This window comes from Caenorhabditis briggsae (genome assembly GCF_000004555.2).
Source record: "Caenorhabditis briggsae complete genome, chrII, whole genome shotgun sequence".
In the NCBI taxonomy this organism is placed as follows: Eukaryota; Metazoa; Nematoda; class Chromadorea; order Rhabditida; family Rhabditidae; genus Caenorhabditis; species Caenorhabditis briggsae.
Genome location: NC_013486.2, coordinates 12,073,776 through 12,086,178, shown reverse-complemented (window position 1 = coordinate 12,086,178; position 12,403 = coordinate 12,073,776). Strand labels below are relative to the sequence as shown.

Sequence of the window (12,403 nt, the reverse complement as noted above, 5' to 3'; positions counted from 1 at the left end):
TATTGTCGATTTCCATAGAATAATAAAATTGCCATGATATCAAAAACAACAAAAATGAGACAACTGGAATGAAATGTACTCGATTATAAAATACCAGGTAAATAGTAGTGAGAATTATGAATTGCTGGAATAAAAATAAAAGAAAAAAGAGATAAAGCCTGGAAGTGTTTTCATAGTTCCCAATAAAATAACTTGCACAAATCCTCTCCAGAGACATTATGAACAAACAAGTGGTCATTACAAACATATAATACCAAGTTAAAAATCCTCCAAGAAATAATGGCCACGCCTCCTGGACAGATTTGATTGGGGTCATTTCTGCCATGTCATCAGTCCACCAGGATCGATAATTTGTTGAATTATCATCTACTTTCCATGTTCCAGTTAAATAAGGTGTTGTTAGAGAATTTCCGACTCCAGAAAACATCCAACTAAAAACAAAATAAGCGTAAAGAGAATTCATATTGGTGTGAAACGCTTTTGTGGTTATTATAATGTATCCAGATGTTGCAATGAACAAGAATGCGAAAATCGATAAAATGAGCTCGATAATCAAAAGACCTCGATAGAAATATGTGTCATAAGAATCGTCATCAAGGGTATAAATTGGAATCCAGATGGTGTATTCGCCATTGTTCACTGAGAATATCATTTTGAATGGGATGGGGGGAGGGGGGACTCAAACTAAAAATGATGGAAGATGTCGGATGATGGCTGAAAATATGGAATAAATCACCTGCCAGTTTGAGATGAAATATTAGAGGATTCGGAAAGAAAAGGTGACACAGAATGACGTAAAATGAACTGATTTAGCATGGGCTTCTCGAAAACTATTTGACTGGCACCACCTGTCAATTGGACCTTCACTATTTTGGAGATGCATCTTTTAGAAACCAAAGTTTTCGAAAAAAAAAACTTTGAAATCTGATAAATGTAGTAATTTACCTAGAATTTAGAATCTAGATCGAATTTAGGTAATGACACAAAAATTGGAATCTAGGTTGGGACCTAATTTGGAAGTAAAGGTCATGACATAAAAATGGGGATCTGGGCCACAACCTAAAAGTTAAATCTGGGTTATGTCATGAAAATTGAAATCTAGATCATGACATGTAAATTGAAATCTAGGTTGCGGTCTAATTTTTAAATCTGAGTCAGGACCAAAACATTCAAATGTTTTAATAGTAGAAAAAATGATAAGAAATTACAGAATAGAAAAAAAAATATTAAGTGGTAATTTCGGAATTATTGAAGCGTTTTCTCAATTTAGTTGTGAGTACAAAAACAGAATTCAATAATACATTTTGTTTATAATGTCTGAAAGGGTTACAGAGCAGTTTAGGGGTACAAAATCCACAATTCGGGGGGTACAAAATTCGGATTTTCCCAGGTATTTTGTACCCTACGAATTATTTCTAAGGAATGCGGGCTCAACCACAAAAGCGTTTCACACCAATATGAATTCTCTTTACGCTTATTTTGTTTTTAGTTGGATGTTTTCTGGAGTCGGAAATTCTCTAACAACACCTTATTTAACTGGAACATGGAAAGTAGATGATAATTCAACAAATTATCGATCCTGGTGGACTGATGACATGGCAGAAATGACCCCAATCAAATCTGTCCAGGAGGCGTGGCCATTATTTCTTGGAGGATTTTTAACTTGGTATTATATGTTTGTAATGACCACTTGTTTGTTCATAATGTCTCTGGAGAGGATTTGTGCAAGTTATTTTATTGGGAACTATGAAAACACTTCCAGGCTTTATCTCTTTTTTCTTTTATTTTTATTCCAGCAATTCATAATTCTCACTACTATTTACCTGGTATTTTATAATCGAGTACATTTCATTCCAGTTGTCTCATTTTTGTTGTTTTTGAATATCATGGCAATTTTATTATTCTATGGAAATCGACAATACAATTTGAAAATTATCAGAAAGTTCAAAAAGAAGCCGGCACAGCAAAGTGGGAGGTTTCATACACTACCGGTCAGATTTCAAGCCAAGGAAAATTTGAGGGTTTTCAATGTAAAAGAAATGCGATTTTAAATTTTTTTAAAAATATGAATTTCCAGCTAACAGTTCGGGTATTCGTTTGCGGATTTGTCATGATCATGAGTGCACTGATTTTGGTGATAGTGATAACTTTCAAATGTGTATCCAGCTGGGACACATTTCTGACATATTGCTTCAATAATATTGTGCATTTGTGAGTTTTTAACGTTTTCTGTAAAACAATTTTTCAGTTTTGAATTTGAAATTTTTGAAAATTTGAGAAAAAACCACTTCAGAATTTTGTAAAGTTTAAAAATTCTTCGAAAAAGCTTTACACACCAGAGGAATATCAGGCCTTTTCTAAGTCATTAACCATAGTGGCCTAGAAAACTGAACTTGAAAAAGAAAGGCCACCATGGTAAATGGCCTAGAAAACACACCAGATGAATATTAGGCATTTTCTAGCTCATTGAAGTTGATGGCCTAGAAAATTCAAATTGCAAAACCTAGAAAACACATCAGTTGCATGTTGGACTATTTCTGAATCAACTACGGTGGCATAGAATAATCACGCTGAAAAAGTTAGGCCATCATGTTAGAAATGCATCGAAGAACGAGAAGAAAAATTACGAAAATTTGTCCGAAAATTTTTTGCAAAAATTTTACCATTTTTTGAGAGGTCGTTCGAATGTAACGGAAATCTCATAGTGCTGTGTGAAACTTTTGAAATTACAGTACTAGTTTTAAAAATGAGCAATACAATTTCCAGAAACCCTCTCATCATATGTCCTGTCCTCATTTTCTCCGTGAGCACTTGGAGCAAAGCACTTCTTCATTCCCGCCTGCCAATGATCGACAAATTCACAAAAATCACATTCATCGATTTGCCAGCAGCTCTGCCTGCTCATAATATTCAACAGGAAACGGAAACTTATTTTTCGCAATGAAAAATGTTTGGGAGAAATGATGAACACGTAAACACTCGAATACAAAGCCATTCAAATTTTGAGCTTAATTATCTCAGTTCTTATCAGAGATATTAAAAATTTGTCAACCGATAAAACGTTTATCACAATATCAAAAACATTTTGTCAGTTGATTATTTTTTGATATCTTTTACAGAAAATGAGTTGGCGCTTTGTGCAGGGTTCTATCAGAGTGTTTGCGGTGTTTCACAATCTCTTTTTTTCTAATAAAGTCTTGATTTTTTTGATTTATGAACTTCCAGTTTTCAGATGAAATTGCATGCCGATTCAATAGTATTTTGAAGTTGAAGGATGTGTCAAACAGAACATGAGCAATGAGCAAGATTGATTTTTGACGAATTATGTTGATTTTTTTCGTTTACCGCACTTCTTCTAATAGAAGCCCAAACCGTCATCTTTGATCTCAATTAGCTCAATTCCTATCAGAGATACCCCAAATCTGTCAACTAATAAATTACCAGTCGATTTCCGCCGCCTGTCGGCGGCTACAATCTCCTGGCTACACTTAAAACGTTCGAATCTCAAAACTTGAGGAAATATAAGTAGTTTCAATTGATTTTTTCACATTTTCCAATGTCGGCTTGCGCGCCTCCGGGCTAAGCTTCCTCCGCTTACATCCGGGTCTAAAATCGGAAAATTCTAAACTTAGACATTCAGAGTTTCTGAAATCCTCAATTAGGAAACTCAGAATTGCGGTAATTTGGGAGTTTATCCTTTCGGAAATCAAGATATTAGGTTGGCGGGAAAGTCTTTGTCACTCTGTTTGTTTAATCACTGTTCTCGTATATGGAGGCTGTGTATGATATCGACTCTAGTGAATAACAAGGTGATAAGAACCTTCCATATAAACAAGTCCCCATCTCCTTCCCTGCTCCTCATCTGTAATTGAAACGATATGTTTGTTCCCACTGCTATTCACATCAGACATGTTTTGATTTACCTCTTCCTATCTCACACCACGATGAAGGATTCGGAAACTTTCTTGAAGAATGTGTACAACACACATGCCCCTCACTACAATACTATTCGCAATTGGTTCCATCGTTTCGAAAAAGATGACTTCTCGCTCGATGAAAAGGATCGCTCTGGGAGACCCCGTGAGTTGGATTTGGACAAGCTGAAGCACGCATTGCAATCGGATCCATTTCAATCTAGCCGTGAACTAGCTGTCACATTCGGAGTTCACCATAGCACAGTCCTTGAAGGTTTGAAGTCTCTTGGAATGAGAAAACTTTTTGGTCGATTCATACCTCATCACCTGACTCAAGCCAACCTTGACCGCCGAGTCGACGATTCGATTACTCTTCTCACTCTCCACGCGGGCGATCGATGGCTGGACCGGCTAATAACCGGAGATGAGAAGTGGGTCTTCTACGATAATCACCACAGGAAATCCCAGTGGGTTGGAGAAGGAGAGAGCCCACAGGATGTCCCCAAACCCGACCTTCATCCGAAAAAAGTTATGCTCTCTGTGTGGTGGGGAGTGGACGGCCCCATCTACTGGGAACTTCTGCCCGAGGGCAAAACAATAACTGGAGACCTCTACACTACTCAACTACGAAACCTCAAGAAAGCAGTCGACCGTTCGGTCATGAAAGACAAGAAAGTGTACTATCAACATGATAACGCTCGCCCACATGTTTCGAAACAAGTGAAGCAGGAGCTGATGGGATATGGATGGAATGTTCTCCCTCACCCCCCGTATTCTCCTGATCTTGCTCCTTCCGACTATTGGTTATTTGGCGATATGACACGTGCCTTCGAAGGAAGAAGCTTCAATTCCCGTGGAGCGGTCGAAGCGGCACTCAAACAATACTTTGCCTCACGCCCGGCTGGATTCTACCGCAATGGAATCCATAAATTGAGGGAACGTTGGAGACATGTTGTTGATAATGATGGACAATATAATTAATTATTCGGTTATTTTTTCTTTGAGAAATAAACTATTGAAAAAGTGACAAAGACTTTCCCGCCAACCTAATATTCAAAATTTTGGGAATCAGTCGCCCCTGGGGCTCAATCTTCTGTTTTCCGTATACTGTATCTTACAATTCAATTTCTAAACTTCCGAGTTTCCGAAGTCACAAAAATTCCTGAATATTTGATTTTCCAATTTTTAAAGTTTCGAAACTACTGATGACTGAATTTTAAAAATTTTAGAAGAATTTTAAAAGTTTTGGGAACTTTGGAACTTCAGAAATTTAGATTCAATAGTTCGAAAATAATAAATTTCGGAAACTTCGAAACTTTTTTTTTTTGGAAACCTGAAAAGTTGAAAAATCAGAAATTCTGAAAATTTTGAAAATTCGAGTGATCCAGAAGGTCTCTCTTTTTTTCATTATCTTGTTTCCCCTGTTCCAGAATTTTTTCTCTTTTTCAAATCTTCAAAACCCAGGCTAAAATAAAGTCTTCACAAAGTCACCTTTTTTTCAGAAATAGCGTGGATAAGAAAAAAAGTTAGGCGGTTAGACGGGAATTACGTAAATATTGCTTCAAAAATTTTTAAAAGATTTGTTTCTTAGAAATAAAAGAACGTCTCCAAAAGACGTTAGAAACGAAATTTCGAAAAATCAGAAGTAGTCGGGCATCATCTCGCTGCTATTTTGGGTCATCTGTGAAAGTTTGGAAAATTTTGGTCCAATGAGTATTTCGCTAGGGCAGGTGACCCGGGAACACCGGACACACACACACACACACACACACACACACACACACACACACACACACACACACACACACACACAGAATTTAGTGATTGTTTATAGTAAAGATTTTTCATATTGCCACCAACATTTGATCAGTTGACCAATTTTAGATATCTTTTACAGGAATCGTGATAATCGAGCTGGAAAATGAAGGTTTGAGTTCTATCTCCAATAAAACAATCCTAAATAATTTTTGTGGCAGCTGAAAAGTTTCCATCATACTAATTGTCCGCCTGGAAAACAACTGGCATTGCAAAATTGGCTTACATAATTTTCCAGCTCATTTCATCACTTTTTGACTAATGATTTTCAACGTTAACACTCTCGAATACACCATCTGGATTCCTGTATACAAACTAAATGACTATAGTTACTACAATTCCAACTTTTATAAATTTTTATTAATTATCGAATTGGTGCTCTCTATAATTGCCTTAATCTTTACGATATCTTCTGTGTACATTGTTACAAACACAAAAGCTTTTCATTCGAATTTAAACTCTTTGGTGGCTTCTGTAATTTCTAGTTGGATATTATGTTTGATTGGAAGAATTATGCTAACTCCATATTTAATTGGAATGTGGAAGGTCGAAAATCTGTCGAGTGAAGTTCAATTCTGGTGGACGGATGACGTGGCGGAGATGCCTGAAATTCAAACAATCAGAAAATATTGGTGTATGTTTCTTGGAGGGTTTTTGGTGTGGTATTACATGTTCATTTTGATCACTTGTTTCTTTATTCTGGCATTGGAGAGAACATGTGCAAGTTATTTTATACAGTAAGTGAAATAACTCTGCGTCTCTAACCTCTACAATTTCAAAACGCGATATCTCGAGATCTATATTAGGTAGATCCCTGATTCTTTCTGATTCTTATTTATTTTGAAATTACTTTTGCAAAACACCAAGTAGTCGAAACTTTGGAAGCGAGAGACGCAGACAGCGAGACTTTCTAACTGTTTGCGTCTCTTCGTAATTTCGAATGACTGTCTTGCTAGGCTTTCTATCAGAGCATTAATGGTAAGTTTGACCTAATTTATCTTGATTCCTATAAGAGATATCAAAAACTTGTCATCTGATAAAATGTTGATGTTATTATATCTCACATTTTAACAGTTGAAAGACTTTTGATATCTCTTATAGAAATCGAGATAATAGAGCTCGAAGTTAAGCTCAAAATTTTAGGGTTACGCTTAACCAGATCATTTACAGTAACCCAAAGTGCTTCCAGAAACTACGAGAAAACCACTCGCAGCTACATCTTCATCTTCCTTATCCTGTTCCAACATGGAATGGTTTTAGTCATGCTCTGGTTTTGTTTTTTCAATCGAATCGCCTTTTCTCTATGCGTCTTGTTCACTTTCAGTTTGAACGCTTTTGCAGTTTTGGTATTGATTTTCAATTTTCAAATAGTTTTTATGAATACTACATTCAGCTTCTATGGGCCAATCGTCAGTACAATCTAATTTTAATTAGAAGATTTGAAAGAAACACAAAGAAAAGTATAGAGATGTACACTTTGCCAGCTAGATTCCAAGCAAAGGAAAATGTCAAGGCATTCGATGTGAGTTTGAGTTACCGCGTACACTTCGAGCTCAATGATCTCGGTTGCTATAAGAGATATCAGAAATTCGTCAACTGATAATATATTGGGGATATTATGATAAATAATTTATTTGTTAATAGATTTCTGTTATCTCTTATAGGAACCGAGATAATTAAGCTGAAAGTACTGTGGTAGGCTTCTATTAGAGCAATTTTCAATGTTGAGTTCCAGCTGACATTCCGAATCCTCATTGTTGGTCTCTTCCTTATCTTCACAGCTCTCGTCTTTCTCGTTTTTCTCAACTACAAATGGCTTCCATCGTGTGGAACGTTTCTCCTGTTTTGCTTCGAAAACTTGGTTCACCTGTCAGTTTTTCATATTCCAGTTCAAGAAATGACGGACTTCAAATTTTCAGAAACCCCTTAATCGTTTGCCCGGTTTTGATTCTATCAGTCAATCCATGGAGAAGACGTTTGTCTAATTGGAGGATAATAAGGAGTGTCAGTTGTGTTACCACTCAAAAAGAACTATTGAAAAAAGAAATGGGACAACAGCAAGAGACAGATTTCTATTTCAATCAACTCAACGCTTCTTGGGAGCAACATATCAAGTGATTTGTTAAAGTTTGAGTTCTGGTTTTTGGTCCACTAACTTTGAACGGATTTTTCTCGGTTCCTGTGAAAGATATCAAAATGTGGTCAACTGATAAAATGTTTGTGATAATATGATAAACATTCTGTTAGGTGAAGATTTTTTGATATCTTGAACAAAAACATTGAAAAGTGGGCTCAAAGTTGACGGTCAGGGTCGAACTCTATTAGAGATTATACGGTAAATAAAGACACTTGTTGCTTTTTCTGACTCTTTCTGAAGTTTTTATTTCTGAATTCAATTTTTAACGATTCAGATCAGTAGGAGACCAATTTTAACTTTTTTGATCGGGTGTTTTAGACTTTTGGATCTTTTTTCTAGATTTTTTGACACTCAAGGCCCTCTAACTTTTAACTTTGAGACAAGTTATCACAGTTCCTGTGATGGATATAAAAAAGTTGATAACTGATAAATTGTTTATCATAGCATCACAAACATTTTATCAGTTGACACATTTTTGATATCTTTTATAGGAGCCGAGATAATTGAGCCCAAACTTAATAGGTTTTACAGTATTCACAAACACACACATAAATTAATTATGTATTCTTCATCTGATAAAATATCAAAAGACACAAAAGCAACACTAAAGTTCTACTTGATTGTCACTGTCAACGTTGATCTTCCGGCGGCGGCGTTGACTTCTGCGATCAGTGCATTCGTGAATGTAGTCGTTAGTTGAACCGTCTTCTTGCACGTCGGCTCATCACACTCCATCGCTGCCTTCTTATCTCCATCGCTTCGGCCAACTTTTCTCTGTAAAACAATTTCTGGGTTTTAGAATTCTCAAATCTCAGATTGCTCACCTTAATGTAATAAAAAAGTGTCGTGTAGAGAGACACATACTGTGTCAACGACTCCACTGCTCTTGGCCTCTGTCCTCGAAGCGATTTGACAATTTCCTGAATCGGTGGCTCCGTCGCCTTATCCAACTTGTGAACGACCACAGCCAAAGCGACGAAGTAACCAGCTCGCCCGGCTCCATGCTTTGACATCACCAGCGCGTTCTCATCCTTTGCCTGGAACTTATAGCCTTGGTTACAGTAACCCTACACCAATCCTTTTACCTTTGTCAAGAACGTTGTCATCTCAATAATCTCCTTGATAACCACCGCTTGTTTTGCATGGACACTGTCCGGCGACCAATTCTTGACTATTGTGATGGTGCAGATGATGGAGTTGGAACATCCCTCCGGCAACACCTCGATCGCAAAACGCGTCATTTCTTCGCTGACCGCTTCCACCCGTCGATTGTTGACAAACATCGTTCCATGGTACACGTGTTCTCCATTTCCAATCGGGAAGAACTCGATTGATTATTGATCCGTGATGATCTCCATGTACGATATCTGCCTGTCGAACGCTGTCTTCCAGAATGCCTCCTCCGATCCTTTGAGAGGGATTTGGCACATGAATATCTTGGATTTTGGAAGGGCGACATCGATGGCTGACATGTTGACGTATGTGTTCTCGAAGACGACCAGATTCGCGTCCAAAACTGGAAAATCGTCCTGTGGTGGTTGGTTGAGAGCCCTGTTGGCTTTCCACTTCTTGCAAGCATCCACTGGCACCACCACGTTCTGGATCTGCTCAAACTCTTGCTTCGTCTTCAAGAAGTCCACCTTCTCGAGCCAGATCTTCGCCGTCTCCTCTCCCATCCATTTCTCCGTGAACGACAATGTCGAATTCAGTGTTGCTGGTGAGTAGGGGGTCAAAGGATCCGTGGTGACTGGGGCTGGGCTAACAACCAGAACTGGCGGGGCTGCTAACTTCACAACTGGCGATGATGGAGGTGGTGCTGGCTTCACATCCGGCGGCATCACAATACATGGCGGTAGTGGAGGAAGTTTCGATGTGGCTGGCTCATCATCGCAAATCGTCGCATTCTTGACTTTGGCAGCAGCTGCTGGCTTGGATGGTTCCGATGGAGTGGGGTTGGATTTCTGAAAACAAAACAAATTACGCGATCGTATCGCCACACCAGGGGGCACTTCCCGTATTTTCTTCCCGATTTACCCCGATTACTGTAGTCTGACAAAAAACACTAGGCTCTGGGGAGAACTCGAACCAACGACAGTTCAACGACAGTTCAAATTCATCCCTGTTAACCACTAGGCTAATCAGGAGCACGTTAGATGAAGTTTCGATGGTTATTATATACTTCACGTTTTAAAAATTTAAGCTTAACTTTCTTTTTTTTCGAATTTTTGATTTTAAATTCAAATGATTCTTGGGGTAGTTTTTGGAGTTTACGAAACTGGAAAAACATTACTAAATATTAAAATACAAGAAGGGGAAATTGCTTTTCTGGATGGGAATTTTATAGGGATTTTTTCCTACTTTCAAGGACTAATTTGAAAATTCAAAAAAATTATTGGAATAGTTTTTAGAATATTCTAAACTGGAAAAACATAAATTTCATAAATGTGTAAAAAATACTCCGAAATCGGTTGAGAGACATATGTTCTATAAAAATTCAAAAATGTTTTCATAAAGGGGTATCCTTTAAGGTATCCATAAATTTTAAGGTATCCATAAATTTAGGGTTCTAAGCTTACTTTTCAAGCGATGAGCCTTCTTTTATTACCGTAAAACCTGTATTAGAAGTGCCGACTCTTCTATTGTTCCAATATACCTACGGAGGGCCTTTCTATTACAGCGGCCCTTCAATGAGAGGGGCCCTTCTATTTTTCCGGCTAGTTTTTTCAGAAATTTTGCATCGAAAAATTCGACGAAGTTTCATTCAAAATTCATGAAAATCTGCCAATTTCGCCAAAATTTTGCAAGATTTTAATCGAAAAATACTATTTTTAAAATTGAATTTCAACAAATTTCTATTAAATTTTCCACTGAAGAAGTACGGAAATTTTCTAATTTCAAAACACATTTTGAAGGGGGTCCTTTTTCACAGAGGGTCCTTATATTACGGGGCCCTTCTATTAAAGAGGGCCCTTCTATTTTTCCAAGTCCCTCTCGGGGGGCCCTTCTATTAGAGTGACCCTTCTATTAAAGGAGCCATTCTAATACAGGTTTTACGGTATATTTTTTCTTTCTAAGCCTGATTTTTAAGAGTGTGTGTGAGGTAAACCTGCTTTTTAAAGGCTAAGCCTACTTTTTAGAAGTTGAAATAATTCTTAATGGCTGATTTTACTTCTAGGGGCCTCGTTTTTAGTATACGCTGATTTAAGTTGCTGATTTTTTTGTATTTAATGCTGATTCGACGTTTGGGGTAGTATCTTTCTATCTTGAGGGGAATAAATTTGAATTCACTATAATTCGCATCATGCGAATACTGTGGATCCACGTTTCTCATTTTTTTTATTGGCTCTTATTTCTTTGGAATGTCACGGAAAAACTGTGTGAAACAATTTCGTAAAAAGGCTCAGCGTGAAAAGTGCCCCCTGGTGTGTAGATACGATTAAGCAAACAAATTGGGTTATATTTCGATTTTGTTTTAATTCTCAAAATTTTTAGGATTTTTTTCCCAATTCTCAGAGTTTTTAAAAGTAACAGTTTTAACGTATTTAATTTAAAACGCATTGAGCGTTTTTTAAAAAAAATGCAGGATCCGAAATCTTGGAAGCCGAGAGCCAGCTTCACAGCAAAACGCGGCAGCCGCTTTTCAGCCGCCGCCCAGCTGCCGGCCATGGTTCTAGATCACAGATGGTAAACACTAACCCCTCCAGCGAGATTCTTAAACATCTCATTCAGCTTTGCCATCGGATTCTCCGTCGTATCCACCGATGCATCCTTCTTCCCCTTCTTGTTTTTCGACTTCTTCTGTTTCTTCCCCGAATCGTTTTTCTGCGTCGCAGACTGCATTTCCTTGGATCCTTTGGTCTCCCGAGGAGTCCGATTCGTTCCACCTCTTCCAGTCCTTCTGGATCTTCCAGATTCTTCTGGATCTTCCAGATTCTTCTGGATCTTCCAGTTCTCTTCCAGTCCGTTTCTTTGTGTCACGACTTTCCTCTGTCGTCGTTCCTCCATCGTCCTTCGTCTTGTCCTTCTTACGTGGCTTCTTTGATGTCGTTGTCTTGTTTTTGCTTTTGTTTCCTTTCGTGCCACTGGAAATAGATCGATGAATTGGATAAATGACACGTGGGCGACTTACAAAACTCGCTCCATTTTAATCGTCGCTTATCTTGTTCTCCTTGTTGTCAACTGATGTTGTTTGAAAATTGATTTGAATCCACTGAAGAGCCGGGTATTTATAGGGGAGGGAAGAGAGATGGACTAATTTTTTTGGGAAGATTTTATCTGGCGGTTACGGGAAAATCGGTAAAGACGAATTTTGCGTGAGATTTGTATTTGGAAGTGCTAAGAGCCAGAAAGTACACGTGGCAAAGCCAGGCGGTATGCCACGTATAATTTATACGACTCTTGTCGTAAGAGGAACCATGGCTGCCTGAAACAGGGTCATATTTTTTTTGTTACTGTATTTCTTGGATATACAGTATGTCCGGTAGGTTACCGGTTTTTATCTTCTTCACCCTCTTTCCAAGTCTACAGGAGAGAAATC

At 37.9% G+C, this 12,403-nt stretch overlaps 3 protein-coding genes across 3 annotated transcripts in view; 2 read left to right on the top strand and 1 right to left on the bottom strand.

Annotated features, from left to right (window-relative positions):
• CBG20944 overlaps positions 1-2,215 on the top strand; it is a gene marked incomplete at both ends in the record, with an annotated part of 72,787 nt that extends 70,572 nt beyond the window's left edge. The window contains 3 exons of the mRNA XM_002631693.1: positions 1,421-1,873; positions 1,916-2,030; positions 2,078-2,215. Coding sequence (XP_002631739.1) covers positions 1,421-1,873; positions 1,916-2,030; positions 2,078-2,215 — 706 coding nt within the window. The remainder of the gene's footprint in view (positions 1-1,420; positions 1,874-1,915; positions 2,031-2,077) is intronic.
• A 3,775-nt stretch (positions 2,216-5,990) lies between these two features.
• Positions 5,991-7,847, top strand: Cbr-sre-52 (the record flags this gene model as incomplete). The annotated part of the gene is made up of 5 exons (XM_002631692.1): positions 5,991-6,466; positions 6,919-7,075; positions 7,123-7,251; positions 7,465-7,598; positions 7,649-7,847. 5 exons carry the CDS (start codon positions 5,991-5,993, stop codon positions 7,845-7,847), a joined length of 1,095 nt encoding a protein of 364 aa, XP_002631738.1.
• Positions 7,848-8,478: 631 nt separating this feature from the next.
• CBG20941 lies at positions 8,479-11,871 on the bottom strand (the record flags this gene model as incomplete). Its single annotated transcript, XM_045242771.1, has 5 exons — positions 8,479-8,640; positions 8,691-8,903; positions 8,952-9,191; positions 9,345-9,827; positions 11,557-11,871. 5 exons carry the CDS (start codon positions 11,869-11,871, stop codon positions 8,479-8,481), a joined length of 1,413 nt encoding a protein of 470 aa, XP_045097181.1.
• Between the last annotated feature and the right edge of the window lie 532 nt (positions 11,872-12,403).